General features: G+C 43.1%; 1 protein-coding gene across 5 annotated transcripts in view; it reads right to left on the reverse strand.

The window, feature by feature from the left end:
- Positions 1-989: 989 nt before the first annotated feature.
- Positions 990-21,385, reverse strand: part of OFD1 (OFD1 centriole and centriolar satellite protein) — a 63,789-nt gene continuing 43,393 nt past the window's right edge. For 4 of the 5 annotated variants that reach the window (XM_067723194.1, XM_067723190.1, XM_067723193.1 and 1 more), the window contains 8 exons: positions 17,495-18,100; positions 16,891-17,011; positions 15,425-15,525; positions 6,165-6,284; positions 2,965-3,122; positions 2,050-2,208; positions 1,451-1,518; positions 990-1,156 (listed from right to left, as the gene is read on the reverse strand). In XM_067723194.1, the coding sequence (XP_067579295.1) occupies positions 1,114-1,156; positions 1,451-1,518; positions 2,050-2,208; positions 2,965-3,122; positions 6,165-6,284; positions 15,425-15,525; positions 16,891-17,011; positions 17,495-18,100 (1,376 nt within the window). In that variant the 3' untranslated portion in view covers positions 990-1,113. The remainder of the gene's footprint in view (positions 1,157-1,450; positions 1,519-2,049; positions 2,209-2,964; positions 3,123-6,164; positions 6,285-15,424; positions 15,526-16,890; positions 17,012-17,494; positions 18,101-21,385) is intronic. The other variant, XM_067723195.1, reaches the window with a different exon arrangement.

A 21,385-nucleotide genomic window follows, 5' to 3' on the forward strand; every position in this document is an offset into this window, starting at 1 on the left:
CGCTGGGCTGAGAGCTGCACGGGTACAAAGATGAAGGGGAGGGCGAGCAAATGAGTCCCCTCTTCCCTTTGTGGAAGTTATGCTGGTGCTGCATTTGATTGCAGTTTCCTAGATTTGGGCGATGTGTGGTTTCTAAAGGTCATTCTGGAGAGGGACATCTGATGGGTGACCCACTGCAAGTCCCAGGATGTCTTCCACCAGACCAGCTCCAGAACAGCCCAGGTCAGAGGCAGTACTGGTCTCGACACCTGGGTATACATCTGGGCTCTGTGACCTGATGGCCATGAGACCTTGGCCAAGTCACTAACCTCACTGTGCCTCGCGTTTCCTGATCTGTAAAATGTGGACACTCACAGTACCTACACTTTGTATGGCTGATACAAGCACTAAATGAGTTAATACCTATAAAGGTTTAAAACTATACCTGGCACACAGCAAGTGCTCGATAAATGTTACCTTCTCTTTTATCACCATTTCAGAAGGGTTTGTGTTGATTCTCAAGAAAAAGATGTCAAAAGTAAAAGACCAGAGGTGATATAATACTATTTCTAGAGCCTAGAATAGAAAAACCCGTGTCTCTATGTTCAGGGACAAATCACAAACAAGAGTGTCAGGGAAGACGGCCTTCTGTTTGACAGCTGGTAGCCCGACTCTGGAGAGGAAGGAACACAGATGAAACTTCCAAAATGCAGGCCTAGAACTTGACCAATAAGGTAAGTTTTCAAGTAGACATAACCTAAGACAAAAATGCAAAAAAAAAAATTAGCAGCTCATTTCAGTGTAATGAAGGGCCTAAGAATGAGACATGCTGAAGAGGTGTCCCTTTGTGTTTTTTTTGAACTGTATTTTATTTTTTATACAGCAGTGTCTTATTAGTTATCTATTTTATACATATTAGTATATATATGTCAATCCCAATCTCCCAATTCATCCCCCCGCCCCACAGATGTCACTTATTTTTCATTTATACACTATAGTACCAAACAGAATTATGGAAAAAAAAATCACACTGGATCACACATGATTTTTTATTGAGCATTTCGTCTTATCACAGAGAAATCATAGGCCTTTAGTTACAGTATCTGAGTAAGCAGCTGCACAGCAAGAACACGGTTACCAAGTGTCATCTGGTTCCTCGTGAGAAAAGCCTGTCAAACTAAATTAGGGAAAGACAAAAAATTTAAAAATTTGTTAAATTCTTGTTAAGTTTATTCAGGGATCTCTGTCATGCTCTCTTTCCTTCCCTGTGGGATTTCTGCCCTTGCTTACGATCTGCATCAGTAGCAATTTCACAGGTTACAAAATGCAATCGATTTTTTTTTTTAAGTCAGTCATTTTGACTGATTCAGTTTCTTAAAGGCAAACTCAGATATCTGAACCTTTCCCTGGCTGACAAAAGCAGCAATATGATAATGGTTTGCACAAGAACACAACGTAGGGGACGCCATACCTTTCATCTTTGTCACTAGATGGCAGTGTGTCCACTTGTGAGTCCTCTATGACCACCTTTTTTGAACTCTGACACAAAGGGGCGGGGAGAAGAATTTTGCAATTAGATGTGGATTCATTTTATTAAACACTTTATGATTTCTCTAAGAACTACTTTTGAAATATATATGTAATTTAAGCGTCTAAAAAAGCAGTGACTTTTAAACTTGACATTTAGCAAGCACATCAGAATAAACTACCTGGAAGGCATTCTCAACACCCATAGTACTTTAGACTTACATCAAATATTACTGTCTTAGGGCTAATGCGTTCAGTATTTGTTCATAGGGCTTTCATTACATTTATTTCTTGTTCTTAAAATAATAGAGACATCCCAACTTTCACAAACTTTGACAAATCAAAATCTCTTCAATCTTTTACCCAAGCAAAAGGGATGACATTTTGTCAGGAGTGTACTGAGGCTCCATGTGAACTCTGGACTATCTATGCTTTTACCTTTGTCCCCAGTGGAGAAGGCAGATCCTAATCCCCCAGGTTTCAAGTAAACCACAGAAGCCCTCGGCACCCGCACCCACAGACGCCCGTCCACAGCATCGGCACCTTATCTGTGGTATCCCGGTCTTGACCCCATTGGAGGATCTTCATGTACTTCTCTAAAGGATTTTCACTACAGACAGATTTAGATTTGTCTTTCGTTTCCTGAATGCTCATTTCGAATTCTTTTTCCATTTCCATCTTCAACGATTCTTCAATTAGCCTCTGAAACAGGTGAGGGCCAAAATAAGAAATATACAATGACATCTTTTAAAACTTCTAAGGGTTGAAAAATGCACAGTAATATAATCCTGATCCTTTAAGTACAACCTGCATGCCAGAGAACTGTTTCTTTTTTTAACTGAAGTCATTGCTACTATCAAAGGGGGATAAAAACCTGTCATCTCAATGAAGGAAAGGATGAATCTGCCTCAACTGTCCTGTGCTGTAGACCACATTAACCAGGAGGCCAAGGACCCCTCACACGGAGGATTAGTTCACATAAGCCTCAGCAGGCAGGCGAAGTGGCCCGAGTCACCCATCTGGGACCAGAACCAGGGCCAGAAGAGCACCAAACGCGGAGGGCAGGGGTGCCCCGGAAGCCACCTCCCTGGGGTTCCTTGAGTCCCAGCTAGCCAACCCTGCGAGTCTCTTCTTTCAACCTCATTTGCAACGAGAAGATCAACAGCAAAACAAGGTCCTCCTCGTTTCCGAGCCTGTTTTCAGGACCAGATGAGGATGCACATGAATGGGGCTGGCCATGCTACCCTGAACCAGGAAAGGCACGAGGCCTGCACGCCCCGCAGCCGTCCTCAGTGCTCTCCAGCAAAGAAGAGGGTCGGAGGCCACCAGTGGCTTGTTCACTTATCTGCCGCTCCTAGGACTTCAGGACACACGAAGGACTCACCCTCCCAAGAGCAGGGCACTTGCTGCAGGGGGGCACGAAGCGGCTAGGACAGAGAACTCACTGCGCATCCTCACCCTTTCCTGATCCAGCTTTTCTACTTCTTGCCGTTCCCTTTCCAGAGCTTCTTGCCACCTGCTCTGCCTCTGCTCTTCTCCCTGACTTCGTTCCTTTGCTTGTTGTTCCCATATTGTTTCTTCTTCCTCCTGTTCTCCAAGTGGTTTCTGATCTACACCTAACGAGACAGAAAATAAAGAATCAACAGCTTCCAGCAGCAGACTTTTCAAACAAACTTGGGATCGGCTTTGGCAGGGGCCTTGCCAAGCCCCAGGGAGACCGCGTGATTCTCGGCCGCCTCTGTGCACCTACTTTGAGCAACTGCTCCCCACTCACGGCCTTCGAGGCTCCAGACCCACTCCCGGGAGCGAGCGCCGCCCACCTCTCACCTCACTGAGATGAGCCCAGGTCATCCTCAGCACCACGACATCCACTGTCCTCCCCTCCGCCCCCATCTCCTCCTTCCTCCATCCTTGCCAAGGCAAGCCCTGCATTTCTGCCTCTGCATTGGTTTCCAAGCCCGCCCCATCCTTAGGATTCTGATGCACACACATTTGTCCCCATTTACTTCCACAGCACTTTTGTCACTCCCCACCCGCCACCCACTCCCACAGAGGCACTCGAGTCTCCTGAGCCCGGAGCACGACAAAACCACCACCCTCCCCGCTTCCCCGCTCGGGCCACCTTGCCGTCACCCCACTTCCTCCGGGCTGATCCCTCCCCGGGGTTTTGGTTAGCACCTCCGTCCTGGTCATCCCCACACATTCTCTCTCATCCTGATCTCTCTCCCAGGCCTCACATCCGTGCTGTCAGCGGGGCAGTTCCCTGCCAGTTGCATTCCTGTCCCTTTCACTGCGCTCTTCCTACGCTCTGCCCAGCAAGCCACCAGGGCTTATGGCTTCTGCCTCCGGCTCCCACTGCTGTGGTGAGGGTCCTTACCACCAGCTCCTGCACAGCTCCACTACCGGAGTCTACGCTCTCCCCAACACCAGTCGCTCGGCCTTCAAACAACCCCGCTTCGTTAGCACCAGTCACTCCCTGAAGGCCAGGATTTGCTGTATGTCGTCTCTGCTCTGGCAGGGTCCACACCCACGGCAGCCTAGGCCCCGACACCCTGCCTTTTTCTTTCTGCACTGACTTCCTCCCCATCACCACCACTCCTGCACCTGAAACACCCTATCCCCGCGCCAGCACACTCACCAATCCCCGACTCCAGCTGCTCTTGCCTGCTCCCACCCTCGCGTCCGCGGGCTCCCCGACCCGACACGCTCCCTCCCCCGCCACCCCTCCCACAAAACCCTACCTACCCCGCGAGCCCCAACCCAAGCGCACCTATGTGTCCCCACAGGGACAGGGAGCCTCTCCAGCGCCATATTCACACGGTATTTCGTGCCTGCCTTGCCCCAAACCCTGTGTATCTTTTTACTACTTCTATTCCTTCCAGGCGAGGCCCATGCTTTAATTATGTGTTGACTCCCTATAGCCCACAGCACAAGTCCCTGTGCCTCACAGGTTTAATTAAATTCCAATCCTGCTGATGATTATGCTGACCTTTCTCCACCAGCTCCAGTCTACAACCTCATTTCTTCCCCCCTAAACAATGCTGAGAAACAGACAAACTCGTAGATTCACACCAGAGGACTTTGAACCTCTTTGCCATGCCCTGTTCTACATCACCAACAGAACTGAGCTAGCTTTCCTAACAGGAGAGAGGTAACAGCCTTCTCTGTCCCTTGATCCTGGCCATGAACTTGAACACCAGAGGCGGCAGCTGGTCATTTCCACAGGCAGAAATGCAACCTTCTGCCTCCTTGCTGGGGGAGAAGGGTCACTCCCAAATGGTGTCGCTTTCTCACATGGAACAGGGACCTCAGATAGGAATGCTGTTTGGTGCCAATTTAAAAAGTTAAAGAAGGAAGAAAAAAGGGCTCCTTCTTTGCTGTGGGGTATACTTTGTGGCTGCAGAGTGGCATACAAAAACCTCTTGGACAAAAACCTCTTTGGATTAAGAGTTTAAAAAAAAAAAAAAAAAAAGAAGCTTTTCCACTGGGCACCTCAAAGATACCAAATTTCAGCCTTTTCATTTCTCTTTGGGCCCAGATGCAGAGGTCACATGAACAGCAGAGAATTTCTCAATGATCAAAATGCGGCCACACTACTTAATAATCATTTAAAAAGCCATTATTATAATCTCCATTCCATCTCAGAGGCAGAACACCTATCTACTCAGTTGGTTTTCCTTATTCTATTATTATTTTTTTTTTTTTTGCGGTACGTGGGCCTCTCACTGCTGTGGCCTCTCCCGTTGCGGAGCATAGGCTCGGGACGCGCAGGCTCAGCGGCCATGGCTCATGGGCCCAGCCGCTCTGCGGCATGTGGGATCTTCGCGGACCGGGGCACGAATCCGTGTCCCCTGCATCGGCAGGCGGACTCTCAACCACTGTGCCACCAGGGAAGCCCTATTCTATTATTTTTATTCCCATCTCTGCCAGACGGCTGCCCATCAGGTCCGCTCTCAGGTGGCCACCATCCCTACTCAGTACCCATCCGACTGGAGGTCCTTGGTGATGGCTTGCTGACCATCCCACCCTTTCACTAGAAGCTCTGTGAAGCAGGGACTTGGGCTGGTTCACTGCTGAATTCCCAGCCTCCATGAAAGTGCCCAGCACAGAAAAAGCTCTTGATCAAGCTGCCCTGAAAGAGTGCTTTCCAGAATGATTTACGTGGGAATCAGCAAAATCAACCCTCTCAAAAAACTCTTGCTTCTGTCAGCAACTCACATATTCCTGAGTACTGTGACTTCAAACAAACTGCTTACAAGAGGCTTTACGTAGGTTTGGGGGATGATGTTCTCGGAATTTGCAAACGACTAGTAGGTGGTTTTACTTGAGGAATTGCCAGTATAAGGCTTCAGCACTTTGCTCCAAGGAGAAAAGGACCTGGCTATTGGCCAAGCCCCGAACCAAAGCTCCCATCTCCCCCTCCACAGGCTGCTAAGGGAAGGGGGGAGTCTGGAGAAGGGAGAGGGAGAGACAAAGTGGGCCAGACAAGTTAAGTCTGATGATCACTTTTCCTCCAATATCATCAGCTTTTCTGAAGACTGAAATATAAAGGGTTAACTTTCCTAATTTTTTAAGGCATGAAGGAAGCAAAGAGACAGAAAGAAAAATAATATTAATTATTATTATTAACATATCTCATTAGTTAAAGAAAAACTTACTTGGGTACTGATAAGAGACACGTCTGGCAGGCACAGTGGCTGCAGCACCGTCCACATGAGGCACGTTGCCAGCAGGATGGAGGCCGTCCATCTCAAACTGCCTTGGTACGTTCCCTGCATCTACATGAGGTGCAAACGAGTCCCCCATGAGTCCTTCACAGCAGCAGCAAGAGAAGGGAGGGTGGGGATAACTCCTTGCTGAGCATTTAAGTTTCAGACAAAGCAACTGGGCCAGCTCTTTCCTTACAGGATTCTAGGAAGTCAGCCTAGCCACTTGCCAATGTATCTGTTTCTCAAAGCATTCTTAGGAGATTCATTTACAAATTCAATTTGTTACCCAGTAGGAAAATCAATCCAGTGACAGAAGAATTCACCTGGCTTGGCAGATAATCATTTGAATTCTATTTAAATATCAATGATTTAACAAAGTTAATGAAGTTGGTTACAAAGATTTGGTAAAACATACTAAGCCCTTTCGTTTACCTATTCAAAATACTATACACTCGGACTTGAGGATGAAGCTCACAAGGCAAACAATAGGTTAATATACAAATATAAAGACTTCCTGGGGGATTGGATCAAGATGGTGGAGGAGTAGGACATGGAGCTCACCTTCTCCCACAAATACATCAAAAATACATCTACACGTGGAACGATTCTCACAAAACATCGACTGAACACTGGCAGAGAACCTCAGACTTCCAAAAGGGTGAGGAAAACGCCAGGTGAGTGGGTAGGATAAAAGAAAAAAGAAAAAAAAAAGAGAGAAAGGAATCGGGACAAAACCTGCGCCCGTGGGAAGGAACTGCAAAAAAGGAAAGGTTTCCGCACCCTGGCAAGTCCCCTCACTGGTGGGGAAACAGAGACCTGCACAGATGGCTGGTGCTGCCACCCGGCACCCCTCAGCCTGCTGGGGTGGTTGGGGGCTAGGTGCTGAGGCTCAGGCTTCAGAGGTCAGAACCGGGGAGATAGCCTGAGGGCGCTCGGGTGTGGTGTGTCATAACTGGGGGAGTATGGGAAGAAGCCTGGGACGGCCAGATAGGCAAGGTGCCGTTGTTGGGGGACGCGCAAGGAAAGGAGCGGGACCACCATAGGAGCTTCTCCATGCGCACTCTCAGGTGGCAGGGCACCACTTACACAAGCTCTGGGGGCGGGTGCAACCACTGCCACTGCTGAGGATCCCACAACCGGGCACCAATCACTGCCCCTGCCCTCCTGGGATGATGTTTCGGCCGCACACCTGCACAGCCCCTATCACAGGGATAACAACCAGCACACACTGAGGAAAGAGACGGTAAACATCCAAACCAAAAACGGCCCTCACGCAAAAAGAATACTAAACTCACACAAGCTATGCAGGGAAGCTTTTGCATATAAATAGCGCTCCAAGACCACAGTAGATAACTGTTTCTCCTAAATTCACAGAGTTAGAGAAATATAAGTAAAATGCAGAAGCAGAGGAACCACTCCCAGGTAAAAGACCAAGAGAATTCCCCTGAAGGAACAAACAGTGAAACAGACCTCTTCAGTCTAACAGACACTGAGTTAAAAAAAAAAAAGAAAGAAAAGAAACTACTGAAGGAATTAAGGAAGGCTATCAACAGAAATGTGGATAACTATAAAAAGGAACTAGAAACTATAAGGAGGAGCTAAGAAAAATTAGAAAATTCATTTGCCAATACTAAAGGGGAGCTAAAGGCAATGAATACCAGAATGAATAATGAAGAAACAATAAGTGACCTGGAAGACAGAATAATGGAAATTACACAATCAAAACAGCAGACAGAAAACCAAATGAAAAAACAAAGCAATGTAAGAGACCAATGGGATAATATAAAGCAGGTCAATCTACCCACAATGGGGATTCCAGAAGGAGAAGAAAGAAAAAAGGGGATAAAAAATGTATTTGAAGAAACTATGGCTGAAAACTTGCCAAGCCTAAAGAAACAGATTATCTAGATAAGGAAGCACAGAGAGTTCCAAATAAGGTAAACGCAAAGTAGACCTATACCAAGACATATTATAATAAACATGGCAAAAGTTAAAGAGAGAATTCTAAAGGCAGCAAAAGAAAAACAAAGATTAAAAGATTAATTAAAAGATTAAAAGATAATTAAGATTAAAAAAAACTTAAAACAAAGATTAATTAAAAGGGAACCCTCCCATAAGGCTATCAGCTAATTTTTCTAAAGAAATGCTGCAGGCCAGAAGTGAGTGGCAAAATATATTCAAAGTCTTGAAATGGGAAAATCTGTAACCTAGAATACTCTACCCAGCAAGATTATCATTTAGAAGAGGAGGAGAAATAAAGAATTTCTCAGACAAGCAAAAACAAAAAGAAAACAGCAATACTAAACCTATCTGAAAAGAAATATTGAAAGGTCTTCTCTAAATAGAAAAGAAACAAAAAGATACAGGAAGGACGAAATCACTATTGGAAAGTAAATCACTTAAATTAGCCAGTATATATAGATCAAAAAGAAAAAATCAAAAACCAATTTGTGAAAGCGACAATAAAACAAGGAACAGCAAAAGGATAAACATGAAGACGTAAAAAAAAAGGACATCAAAACCATAAAAGGTGGGGAAGGAAAGTAAGAAAATGTAGACTTTTTTAAGAATGTGTTTGGGCCTATATGACTATCAGTCTAAAACAAGCAGATACAGGAAGGGGTTCACATACTTGAAAAACAGGGCAACTGCAAGTCAAAAACATACAATAGATTCACAAAAACCAGAAAGAAAACACAAGCATAAAGGGAAATCCTCAAACCACAAAAAGGAACAAAGAAGAAACATAGAATCAACTGGAAAACAAGATTTAAAATGGCAATAAATACATATGTATCAATAAGTACCTTAAATGTCAATGGACTGAATGCTCCAATAAAAATACACAGGACTTCCCTGGTGGCGCAGTGGTTAAGACTCCGTGCTCCCAATGCAGGGGGCCCAGGTTCAATCCCTGGTCAGGGAACTAGATCCCACAGGCATGCTGCAACTAAGAAGCCCACCTGCCGCAACTAAGGAGCCAATGTGCTGCAACTAAGACCCAGCACTACCAAATAAATTAATTAATTAAAAAAAACAACCACAGTGGCAGACTGGATTAAAAAACAAGAGCCTACAATATGCTGCCTACAAGAGACCCACCTTAGCGCAAAGGACACACATAGATGGAGAGTGAGGGGATGGAAAAAGATATCATGCAAACGGAAATGACAAGAATGCAGCAGTTGCAATACTCATAACAGACAAAATAGACTTTAAAACAAAGATCATAAAGAAACATAAAGAAGGACACTATATAATGGTAAAAGGATCAATACAAGAAGAGGCTTTTACACGCATCAACATATATGCACGTAATATAGGAGGCACCCAAATACATAAAACAAATACTAACAGACATAAAGGGAGAAACTGATGGGAATACAATAGTAGTAGGAGATTTTAACACACACTAACATCAATGGACAGATCTTCTGGACAAGATCAATAAGGCAACAGAGGTCCTAAATGATACAGTAGAGAGGTTAGAATTGATATTTTCAGGACATTATATCCAAGAAAAAGAACAGAATATGCATTCTTTTCAAGTGCACATGGACCATTCTCTAAGACTGACCACATACTAGGGCACAAAACTAACCTCAACAAATTTAAGCATACAGAAATTATTTCAAGCATATTTCTTCTCTGACCACAACAGCATGAAACCAGAAATCAAGCACAGAAAAAGAAATGAGAAAAAAACGATTACACAGAGACTAAACAACATGTTACTAAAAAACCAATGGGTCAATGAGGAATTCAAAAAGAAAATTAGGGACTTGCCTGGTGGTCAAGTGGTTAAGACTCTGCATGCCCAATGCAGGGGGCCTGGGTTCAATCCCTGGTCAGGGAACTAGATCCCGTGTGCCGCAACTAAAGATCCCACATGCTGCAACGAAGATCCCACACATGGTGACAAAGATGCCACGTGCCACAACCAAGACTTGGCACAACCAAATAAATTAATAAACAAATATTTTTTTAAAAAAAGAAAAATTAAAAATACCTTGAGACCAATGGCAATGAAAACACAACCATACAAAATCTATGGGACACAGCAAAAGCAGTTCTTAGAGGGAAGTGCATAGCGATACAGGCTTTCCTCAAAACAAACAAACAAACAAAATCTCAAATAACCTAATATGGCACCTCAAAGAATTAGAAAAAGAACAAACAAAACTGAAAGTCAGCGGAAGGAAGGAAATAATAAAGATCAGGGAGGAAATGAATAAAATAGAGATTTAAAAAACAATAGAAAAAAATCAGTAAAAACAAGAGCTGGTGCTTTGAAAGGGTAAACAAAATGAACAAACCTCTGGCCAGGCTCACCAAGAAGAGAAGAGAGACAATCCAAATAAACAAAATAAAAAAATGAAAAAGGAGAAATCTCAACTGATACTTCAGAAATACAAAAAACCGTAAGACAATACTATGAACAATTATATGCCACCAAATTCAACAATGTAGAAGAAACGGACAACTTTCTAGAAACATGCAGCCCACCAAAATGGAATCAAGAAGCAATAAATAATTTGAACAGACCGATCACTAGAAGTGAAATAGAATCCATAGTCAAAAAACTTCCTACAAACAGAAGTCCAGGACCAGATGGCTTCACACCCAAATTCTACCAAACATACAAAGATGAACTTACACTGATTCTTCTCAAACTCTTCCAAAAACTTGAGGAGGGAACACTCCCAGACATTCTATGAAGCCACCATCACCCTGACACCAGGGACAAACCAGACAAAGACACCACCAAGAAGGAAAATTACAGGCCAATATCTTTGATGCATGCAGATGCAAAAATCCTCAACAAACTATTAGCAAACCAAACCCAACAACACATAAAAAAGATCATACACCACGACCAAGTGGGATTCATCCCAACTTCACAAGGATGGTTCAACATATGCAAATCAATCAATGTGATACACCACATCAACAAAAGAAAAGACAAAAACCACATGGTCATCTCAATAGATGCAGAAAAAGCATCTGACAAAATTCAACATCCATTCATGATAAAAACTCTCACCAAAGTGGGTATAGAGGGAGCATCTCTCAACATAATAAAAGCTATCTATGACAAACCCACAGCCAATGTAATACCCAATGTAACACCCAAAAGCTGAAAGCCTTTCTGCTAAAATCTAGAACTCAAGGATGCCCACTCTCACCTCTTCTATTCAACATAGTACTGAAAGTCCTAGCCACAGCAATCAGACAAGACAAAGAAATAAAAGATATCCAAATTGGAAGGGAAGAGGTAAAATGGTCACTATATGCAGATGACATGACACTATATTCAATATATAGAACACCCTAAGGACTCCACACAAAAACTACTAGATCTAATAAATGAATTCAGCTAAGTAGCAGGAAACAAGATTAACATTTGGAAATCTGTTGCCTTTCTTTACACTAACAATGAAATAACAGAACGGGAATGTAAAAAAACAATACCTTTTAAAATAGCACCAGAACCCAAAAAACAAAAAAACCGAGGAATAAACATGACCAAGGAAGTGAAAGACTTATACACTGAGAACTACAAAACATAAATAAGGAAATTAAAGAGGATTCAAAGAAATAGGAAGATATCCCATGCTCTTGGATTGGAACAATGTTGTTAAAATGGCCATATTACCCAAAGCAACCTACAGCTTTAATGTGATCCCTATCAAATGACCCATGACATTTTTCACAGAACTAGAACAAATAATTCTAAAATTTACATTGAACCATAAAAGACCCAGAATTGCCAAAGCAATCCTGAGGCAAAAAAACAAGGCAGGAGGCATTTCCCTCCGAGACTTCAGACAGTACTACAAAGCTACAGTAATCAAAACAGCATAGTACTGGCACAAAAATAGACATATGGATCAATGAAACGGAACAGAGCCCAGAAACAAACCCATACACTTACGGTCAATATTCGACAAAGAAGGAAAGAATATACAATGGGAAAAAGACGGTCTCTTCAGCAAGTGGTGTTGGGAAAGTTGGACAGCTGCATGTAAATTAATGAATTTAGAACACACCATCTCACCATACACAAAAATAAACTCAAAATGGGTTAAAGATTTAAACATAAGACATGACACCATAAAAATCCTAGGAAAAATCCTAGGGAAAACATTTTCTGACATAAATTGTAACAATGTTTTTTAGGTCAGTCTCCCAAGGCAATAGAAATAAAAACAAAAATAAACAAATGACACCTAATCAAACTTTTAAGCTTTTGCACATCAAAGGAAACCATAAACAAGATGAAAAGACAACCCTCAGAATGGGAGAAAATATTTGCAAGTGATGCGACTAACAAGGGCTTAATCTCCAAAATATACAAACAGCTCCTACAACTCGACAACAAAAGAACAAACAACACAATCAAAAAATGGGCTGAAGACTTTAATGGACATTTCTCCAAGGAAGACATACAGATGGCCAGTAAAGAAAAGATGCTCTAGATGCAAAGATTCTTAACAAAACTTTAGCAAATTGAATGTGACAATATATAAAAAGGGTACAGTGTTGGGAAAAGAGCCAGGAAGCCTGGGTGCCTAAACTGAATGAGCCGGGAAAGTGAGCTGAAATCTGAGAAGTAAAGGGAACTAGATCAAGAGGGCCAGAGTGCATGTTCCAGATCACCTGACTTAATTGGTTTTATTTATTTATTTATTTTGGCCACAGCATGTGGGATCTTAGTTCCCCAACCAGGGATGGAACCTGTGCCCCCTGCATTGGAAGCACAGACTCTTAACCACTGGACTGCCAGGGAAGTCCCATGACTTAATTGGTTTTAATGGCCCTGAACTGAATGGGTAATACTAATGGTGATAATTTGAGACCCCTTTATAAGCAAAAAGGGAAGATGTGCGGGGACAGTGAATACCACAGAGAGAAATGGTAACCTCAGCATAAGGACCTGGACTTTTAATCTGAGTGGGATACTTGAGAAGCCAGTATAGGGTTTTGAGAAGAGGAGTGATATATCATTATTTGACTGTGTTTTAACACTCTATTTTGTTGAGAACATATTTTAGTAGAGTAAGGACAGAATCAGGTAGACCAAATAATATGTAAATCAAAGTATTCTGTAAATTATAAGTTAAATATTAATGAATCACATATTGGGATAATTTATTAAAAAAAGAAAAGATGCTCAACATCACTAATTATCAGAGAAATGCAAATCAAAACTACAATGAGGTACCATCTCACACCACTCAGAATGGCCATCGTTAAAAAGTCTACAAATAATAAATGCTGGAGATGGTGTGGAGAAAAGAGAACTCTCCTACACTGTTGGTGGGAATGTAAGTTGTTGCAGCCACTATGGAAAACAGTATAGCAGTTCCTTAGAAAACTAAACATAGAATTATCATATGGTCCAGCAATCCCACTCCTGGGCATATACCCAGACAAAACTCGAATCGAGAAAGATATATGCACCCCTATGTTCATAGCAGCACTATTCACAATAGCCAAGACAAGGAAACAACCTAAATGTCCATCGCCAGATGAATGGATAAAGAAGATGTGGTGCATATATACAATGGAATACCACTCAGCCATAACAAGGAACAAAATGATGCCATCTGCATCAACACAGACGGATCTAGAGATTATCATACTAAGTACGTCAGAAAGAGAAAGACAAAGTCCTTATGATATCACTTGAATGGGGAATCTAAAATATGGCACAAAGGAACCTATCTATGAAACAGGAACAGACTCACAGACATAGAGAACAGACTTGTGGTTGCCAAGGGGGAAGGGGGGAGGGAGAGGGATGGACTAGAAGTCTGGGGTTAGTAGATGCAAACTATTACATTTAGAATGAATAAACAACAAGGTCCTACTGTAGAGTACAGGAAACTATATCCAATCTCCTGGGATAAACCATAATGGAAAAGAATATTAAAAAAATGTATATATGCATATAATTGAGTCACTTTGCTGTACAGCAGAAATTAGCTCCACATTGTAAATCAACTATACTCCAATAAGAAAAAAAAAGACTTCCCGATATAACACAGGGAAGAGAGCCAATACTCCATAATAACTATAAACGGAGTATAACCTCTAAAAATTCTGAGCCACTATATTGTACATAGTAACTTCTATAATATTGTACATCAACTGTACTTCAATAAAAAAAGAATGCTACATAAACTAGTTACTATAGTATGTAATCTTAGGATTGATTTTTCTCACTAAGCTAATTCCGTGCAGATCCATGCAAACTGTTGCATGTATCAACAGTCTGTTTCACTAATTGCTGAGTGGTAGTTCACCGTATACATTTGCCATCATCTGTTTAACCATTCACTAATTGAAGGATACCTGGGTTGTTTCAAGTTTCTGGCTATCATGAACAAAGCTTCTATAACCAAAAAAAAAACCAAGACTTGCCAAGACGGAAAGAACCTCAGAGCTGGTTGACTCTACATCCTTATTTTAGACTGTTCTACCTCGGAGCCTCCTGCTTCAGTATAAGGCAGGGCCAAAGTCAGGACACCAGTTTCTAGACTCTTAAGCTAATTTTTTTTTTTTTTTTTTGCGGTATGCGGGCCTCTCACTGTTGTGGCCTCTCCCGTTGCGGAGCACAGGCTCCGGACGCGCAGGCTCAGCGGCCATGGCTCACGGGCCCAGCCGCTCCGTGGCATGTGGGATCTTCCCGGACTGGGGCAGAACCTGTGTCCCCTGCATTGGCAGGCGGACTCTCAACCACTGCGCCACCAGGGAAGCCCTTAAGCTAATACTCTTTTACCTCCATTCTCTAACTAAGAAAGGGTTTTCTCAATCTGAGGCAATTGATGGAATCAGTATAATTCAAAAAAAAAAAATAACAACAACTTTTTCACATTCCATAAAAGAGGAAAAAAAAGCAAATTTTAAGAAGTCACTTATTTTAAACCTGAGGCAATCCTAAACTTCATAAATTAAGGATTCACTTATGGGCTTAGCTCCGACTTTGCAATTAGTTATCCTGAAATTTTTAAAAAATGGAACTCAGAACCTGAAAATCTTTCTGATACAAAAACGAGGCACTGTATCTGTATGTGTGGTTTTATCATAAAATGAGTGTCCTAATTTGTAACTGCTTTATTTTTTATAACAATGGGTATGTTTTGCCAAAACTAAACTTTCTACATTTTGAACTTATAAAAACAAGTATTAATATTTAAACTTACATTCAAAAGACGGTTCAAATTCCTCATGATCCTTAAAAGCTAGCTTGTCCAGATTTGAAAATTCACTTTTGTCTTGAAGTTCTGTTTCTCTTTGATAAAGACTGGATGGGAAGAATAAAATTCAAGAATGTGAAGCTTTAATAATATAAGACACAAGAGCACAGGGTGATGAAAAAGCCTTTTGTGACTCAAGAAAATGCTTTAGATAATTAATTTTTCGTGCACTCATAGAGAATAAGAGCTATGGTGCACTGGGCGCTCTCCACGCACCAGGCATCATTCCAAACAGTTAATATACTTTAACTCAGCCACTCCTCCAGACCACCTCATGCTGTGAGGTAGGTACTACCACTGTTAACAAAGAATAACGTTGCACTCTCAAGGCTGTTCCTAGAAGGAATTTTTTTTTTTAAAAAGAACTACAAAAAATTTTTGACAAGTTTTTGAAAAACTGTGCACACCTTTAGCATGAGCCAGCTAAAGATGCAACACACCACAGTGCCCTACCTCGGCCCATGTGTGTCCTGCCTCTCCTCTTGGCTTTAGCACAGAAGGAGTGATATAAAAAATATTACATACTTGAGGACCAGGACAGGCACATGTGGCAGTTTTCAACTCTGTACAGTAGAACTGCATCAACACATAGATGCCTAGGCCTGAGCCCAGAACAAAGGAGTCAGAATCTCCTGCCATGGGGACTGGGCACAGGCAGGAGTCCCCCATGTGACTCGAATCCCAGCCTGCCCCTCCCTCCCCCGAGCTTCTCAACACACCCACCGCATCCTGCTTCAGCCATCATATCCTAGGACCCACTACCACTTTCGAATTTATTTCAATGATTTACAAAGTGGAAACTTATTTGCTTATATTTAAATGCCTAAATATCTGTGACTTTTAATGATGTATGAAACTATTTTAAGTTTACACTGAATTTATTTGCTTTTGCAGAGTCTGTACATCTGTTTTATCTTTATAAACCAAGTCTATTCATGGAACTATGCAAATGCTTATTAATACCATAGTACATATTCTTCTTTTTTTTTCTTGCGGTACACGGGCCTCTCACTGTTTTGGCCCCTCCCGTTGCGGAGCACAGGCTCCGGACGCGCAGGCTCAGCGGCCATGGCTCCACGGCATGTGGGCTCTTCCCGGACCGGGGCACGAACCCACGTCCCTTGCATCGGCAGGCAGACTCTCAACCACTGTGCCACCAGGGAAGCCCATCCATAGTATATATTTTATACATCAAGTTTAGCAAACGAGTAAAAATTACTCATTTGCTAAAAGGAGTCTTTTTCCCCCCAAGTAATGCAGATGATTCCCAAAGATCACACATCTCACAATCTGACTGCAAATTCTATACTGCCACGTAGTCTTTAATATCACCTAAAAGACCAAACACGCCATGACGGAGATCATAGGCAGCAACCAGCCTTGGCAGAGGCTGGGCAGAAGGCGGTACATACCCGGGCTTCTGCTCCGCAGGGCTGGAGAGTGAGTGCACAGAGAGGCTGTACCTGGACTCGGCAGGTGAAGGCTGTGGCGTTCTGTCGGGACAGGGGACAGTGGCCGGGGACTGGCCCAGACCTACAAGGCAGGAGGAACCAGGGTGAGCATGTTACAGATTGTGGGGAGAAGACAGCAGTGTGGTTTCTAAAGAATTCTATTACTTTGAAAATGAATTCTATCATCCTTGCAAACAGTGGAGTTGTGTAAATGATCCACAGAACTGACAATTCAGGCACCTGAATGAAACTGCAGCGGTAACAAGAAAACACATGAAAGTAACCGGCAGCCAAGGCAAAGCCAGTGCCAGTCTCTGAGCACCTTTCCGTGCCAAGCAATACGCTGGCACTTGACGCTCTGTCCCACGGCCTCCCACAACAACTGCGGCTCGGGGCAGACGCCATGGTTCCCCAGGAGCCCGCGGTTCAAAGGCAGGGCTCTCCTGGGCCCGGCTCCCACGACCTGCTGCTGCGCTGGCTGCGCTCCTGCGGTCCTCATCCTGGGCCGATGAGGACCAACCCACCCACATCCAGAGCATCCCCAACCCCTGTGGCAGTAGCTTACCTTCCAGGTACATCTCACTATCAAGGCTTCTCCTTGCTTTGGGGACGGGAGTGGAGGAGAGGCGTCTGGAGGCCGTATCCTTGTGTGACCTTGAGGCTGTGCTGCCTGGCACGTCAGATACCTCACTCTCATCCCCTCTATGCGCATTCAACAGAGGCTGCTGAGAGGCAACTCTGTTCTCTGCAAACACACACCTCTCAGGAGCACCTGCAGGGACGTTCTTGAGAGCTCTCAGCAGGTGCAGGGTGGGCAGGCTCCTGTTTGCCGATGGGCTCTTGGCGGGGCACCGACTGACCCTTCGATGGTAGTTTTGGAAAGCTTTTTCCAAGCGCTCGGCCTCTTGCTCCAGCTCTCTCACCCTTGCCATGGTATTGGCTACAAACTCAAGGTCGGAATCGGGGGAACTACTCTCCGTGCTGGCATTTGGGTAACTGGGGATCTGTGGTATAACTGGGCCCGCCATCAGTTCATCTTGTCTCAGAGGATTTTTCAAGAAATCCCCGCTTATGTCGTCATCACAAGGTCCCTCCTTGCCACTCATTAACCCACTGATGGAGTGATGTAACAAAGACTGCTTCGTGTTGCGGTACAGTTCATTCTCCAGAGCTACGGGTTACAAACAGACAGAAAGTGTGAGACAGGAAGGGAAAAGGTGGAGAATCAAATTAAAATTTACTGAGAATTTCTTTTCTGAAAAATCAAAGTAATAAGGGCAAACTGGCACATTAAACAGTTTGTGGAGGGAGCAATCAAGATGGCGGAAGAGCAGGACATGGAGCTCACCTCCTCCCATAAATACATCAAAAATATATCTACATGTGTAATGATTCTCACAGAATATCTACGGAACGCTAGCAGAAGACCTCAGACATCTGAAAGAGCAAGAAAATCTCCATGCAACCAGGTAGGACAAAAGAAAAAAGAAACAAAAGAAAGAAAGTGAGAAAGGAATCAGGACAGGACCTGCACCCTGGGAGGGAGCTGTTAAAGAGGCCAGGTTCCTGCACCCCAGGAAGTCCCTTCATCGGCATGGAGATCAGCCGGGACAGACACAGAGCTTTGGAGGAGAACGCAGCAACCAGTCTGCAGCAGCTAGGATGGAGAGAGACCTGCACAAAAGGTCTGTGCCACCGCCCTGTACTCCCCAGCCTGAGATGCGCGTCCGCCAGTGTGGGCCGGGGCTGGGTGCTGAAGCTCACGCTTCAGAGATCAGACCCAGGGAGAGGACTGGGGTGGGCTGCGTGGCAACAGCCTGAAGGAGCTGAAGTCTGATGCAACCACACCTGAGGGTGTAGGCAGAGGAAGCCAGGTGCCACTGTTTGGGGGGTGAGCGAGGGGAGGGGAGGGGTGGGGCCCACCACTGCAGCCTTTTTCGCTGTGCACGCTCTAAGGCAGCAGGACACCACCTACAGGAGCTACAGGAGCAGTCTCCAGCTGCCACCACCACTGCCCTCCCAGACTCCAGGAGTGGTTGCAAGCCACCACAGCTGCCTTCCCAGGCCCCAGGAGCAGTTGCAAGCTGCCTCTGCTCCCACTGTGTGCTCCAGGGGTGCACGAGACCCCACCGCTGCCGAGAACTCCAGGACTGGGCAGCAGCTGCCGCGTCTGCACACCCCCTCGATCAAGGGGATAACGACCAGCACACGTTGAGGAAAGAGGCGACAGGCATCCATACTAAAAACGGCTCTCATGCCAAAAAATATGAAATCCACAGACGCTACACAGGGATGATGCCACATATAAATAGCCCTCTAAGACCACAGTAGATAACTGATTCTCCTAAACTCACAGAATAAGAGAAATATAAGTAAAATGAAGAAGCAGAGGAACCACTCCCAGTTAAAAGACCAAGAAAATTCCCCTAAAAGAACAAACAATGAAACAGATCTCTTCAGTTTATTAGACACCAATTTCAAAAAGGAGATGAGGAAAATACTGAAGGAATTAAGAAAGGATATCAACAAAAATGCAGAATACTGTAAAAAGGAACTAGAAACTATAAAGAGGAACCAAGAAAAATTAGAAAACTCATTTGCCGAGACGAAAACTGAACTAAAGGCAAAGAATAGTAGAATGAATAATGCAAAAGAACAGGCAATTCCCTGGTGGTCCAGTGGTTAGGACTCTGCGCTTTCACTGCCGAGGGTGCAGGTTCAATCCCTGGTCAGGAAACTAAGATCCCGCAAGCTGTGCAGCATGGCCACAACAAAACAAATAATGCAGAAGAACGAATAAATCATCTGGAAGATAGAATAATGGAAATCACCCAATCAGGACAGCAGACAGAAAGCAAAATGAAAAAAAAAATGAAACCAATATAAGAGAACTATGGGACAATATAAAGTGTGCCAATCTATGCATAATAGGGATTCCAGAAGTGGAAGAAAGAGAAAAGGGGATCGAAAATGTATTTGAAGAAACTATGGCTGAAAACTTCTCAAACCTCAAGAAGTAAACAGATATCCAAGTGCAGGAGGCACAGAGGGTCCCAAACAATGTAAACCCAAAGAGACCTATAGCAAGACATATTATAATAAAAATGGTAAAAGTTAAAGAGAAGATGCTAACAGCAGCAAGAGAAAAACAAAGAGTTAATTACAAGGGAACCCCCATAAAGCTATCAGCTGACTTCTTTACACAAACACTGCAGGCCAGAAGGGAGTGGCGAGGGATTGATTCAAAGTCCTGAAAGGGAAAAATCTGCAACCTAGGATACTCTACCCAGCAAAATTATCATTTAGAATACAAGGAGAGATTAAGAATTTCTCAGACAAGTGAAAACTAAAAGAATACAGCAACACTAAACCTATCCTAAAGGAAACATTGAAATGTCTTCTCTAAATAGAAAAGAGGAAAAAGCAAATCGACTAAATAAGCCAGTACACAGATTAAAAAAGAATCAAAAAATTTCTGTGAAATGACGATAACCACAATGAACAGCAAAAGAATGAATATAAAGATGTAAAAGGGGACATCAAAATCTTAAAATGTGGGGGAGGAGATTAAGAAAACGTAGATTATTTTTTCATTTCCTAGAATGCGTTTCAGGCTATATGGCTACCAGTCTAAGGCAAGTAGATACAGAATGGCGTTAATATACTTGAAAACAGGGTAACCACAAATCAAAAACATACAACAGATTCACAAAAAAACAAAAACAAGAGAACGTAAGCATAATACAAAAGAAAATCATCAAACCACCCAAGGAAAAACAAAAACAAATGGACAAATATAAAATCAATGGGAAAACAAGGCTTAAAACTGCAATAAATACATATCTATCAATAATCATCTTAAGTGTAAACAGACTGAATGCTCCAATCAAAAGACACAAAGTGGCAGATTGGATTAAAAAGAAAACAAGAGCCTACAATAGGCTGACTACAAGAGACCCACTTTAGGGCAAAGGACACACATAGATTGAAAGTGAGGGTATGTAAAAAGATATTTCATTCAAACGGAAATGACAAGAAAGCAGGGGTTGCAATACTCACATCAGACAAAATAGACTTTAAAACAAAGGCCATAAAGAAAGATAAAGGAGGACACTATACAATGATAAAAGGATCAATACAAGAAGAGGATTTTACAGACATCAACATATATGCACCTAATACAGGAGGACCCAAATACATAAAACAAATACTAACAGACATAAGGGAGAAACTGACAAGAATAATAGTAGGAAACTTAAACATCCCACTCACATCAATGGATGGATCTTGTAGACAAAAAAAAAAAAAAAAAAAAAATCAGTAAGGCAACAGAGATACTAAACAACACTACAGTTAGACTTAACTGATAGTTTCAGAACACTACATGCAAAACAAAACAAAAAGAAAACCAGAATACACATGCTTCACAAGTGCACATGGAACATTCTCTAGGATT

Source organism: Pseudorca crassidens, chromosome X (assembly GCF_039906515.1).
Source record: "Pseudorca crassidens isolate mPseCra1 chromosome X, mPseCra1.hap1, whole genome shotgun sequence".
In the NCBI taxonomy this organism is placed as follows: Eukaryota; Metazoa; Chordata; class Mammalia; order Artiodactyla; family Delphinidae; genus Pseudorca; species Pseudorca crassidens.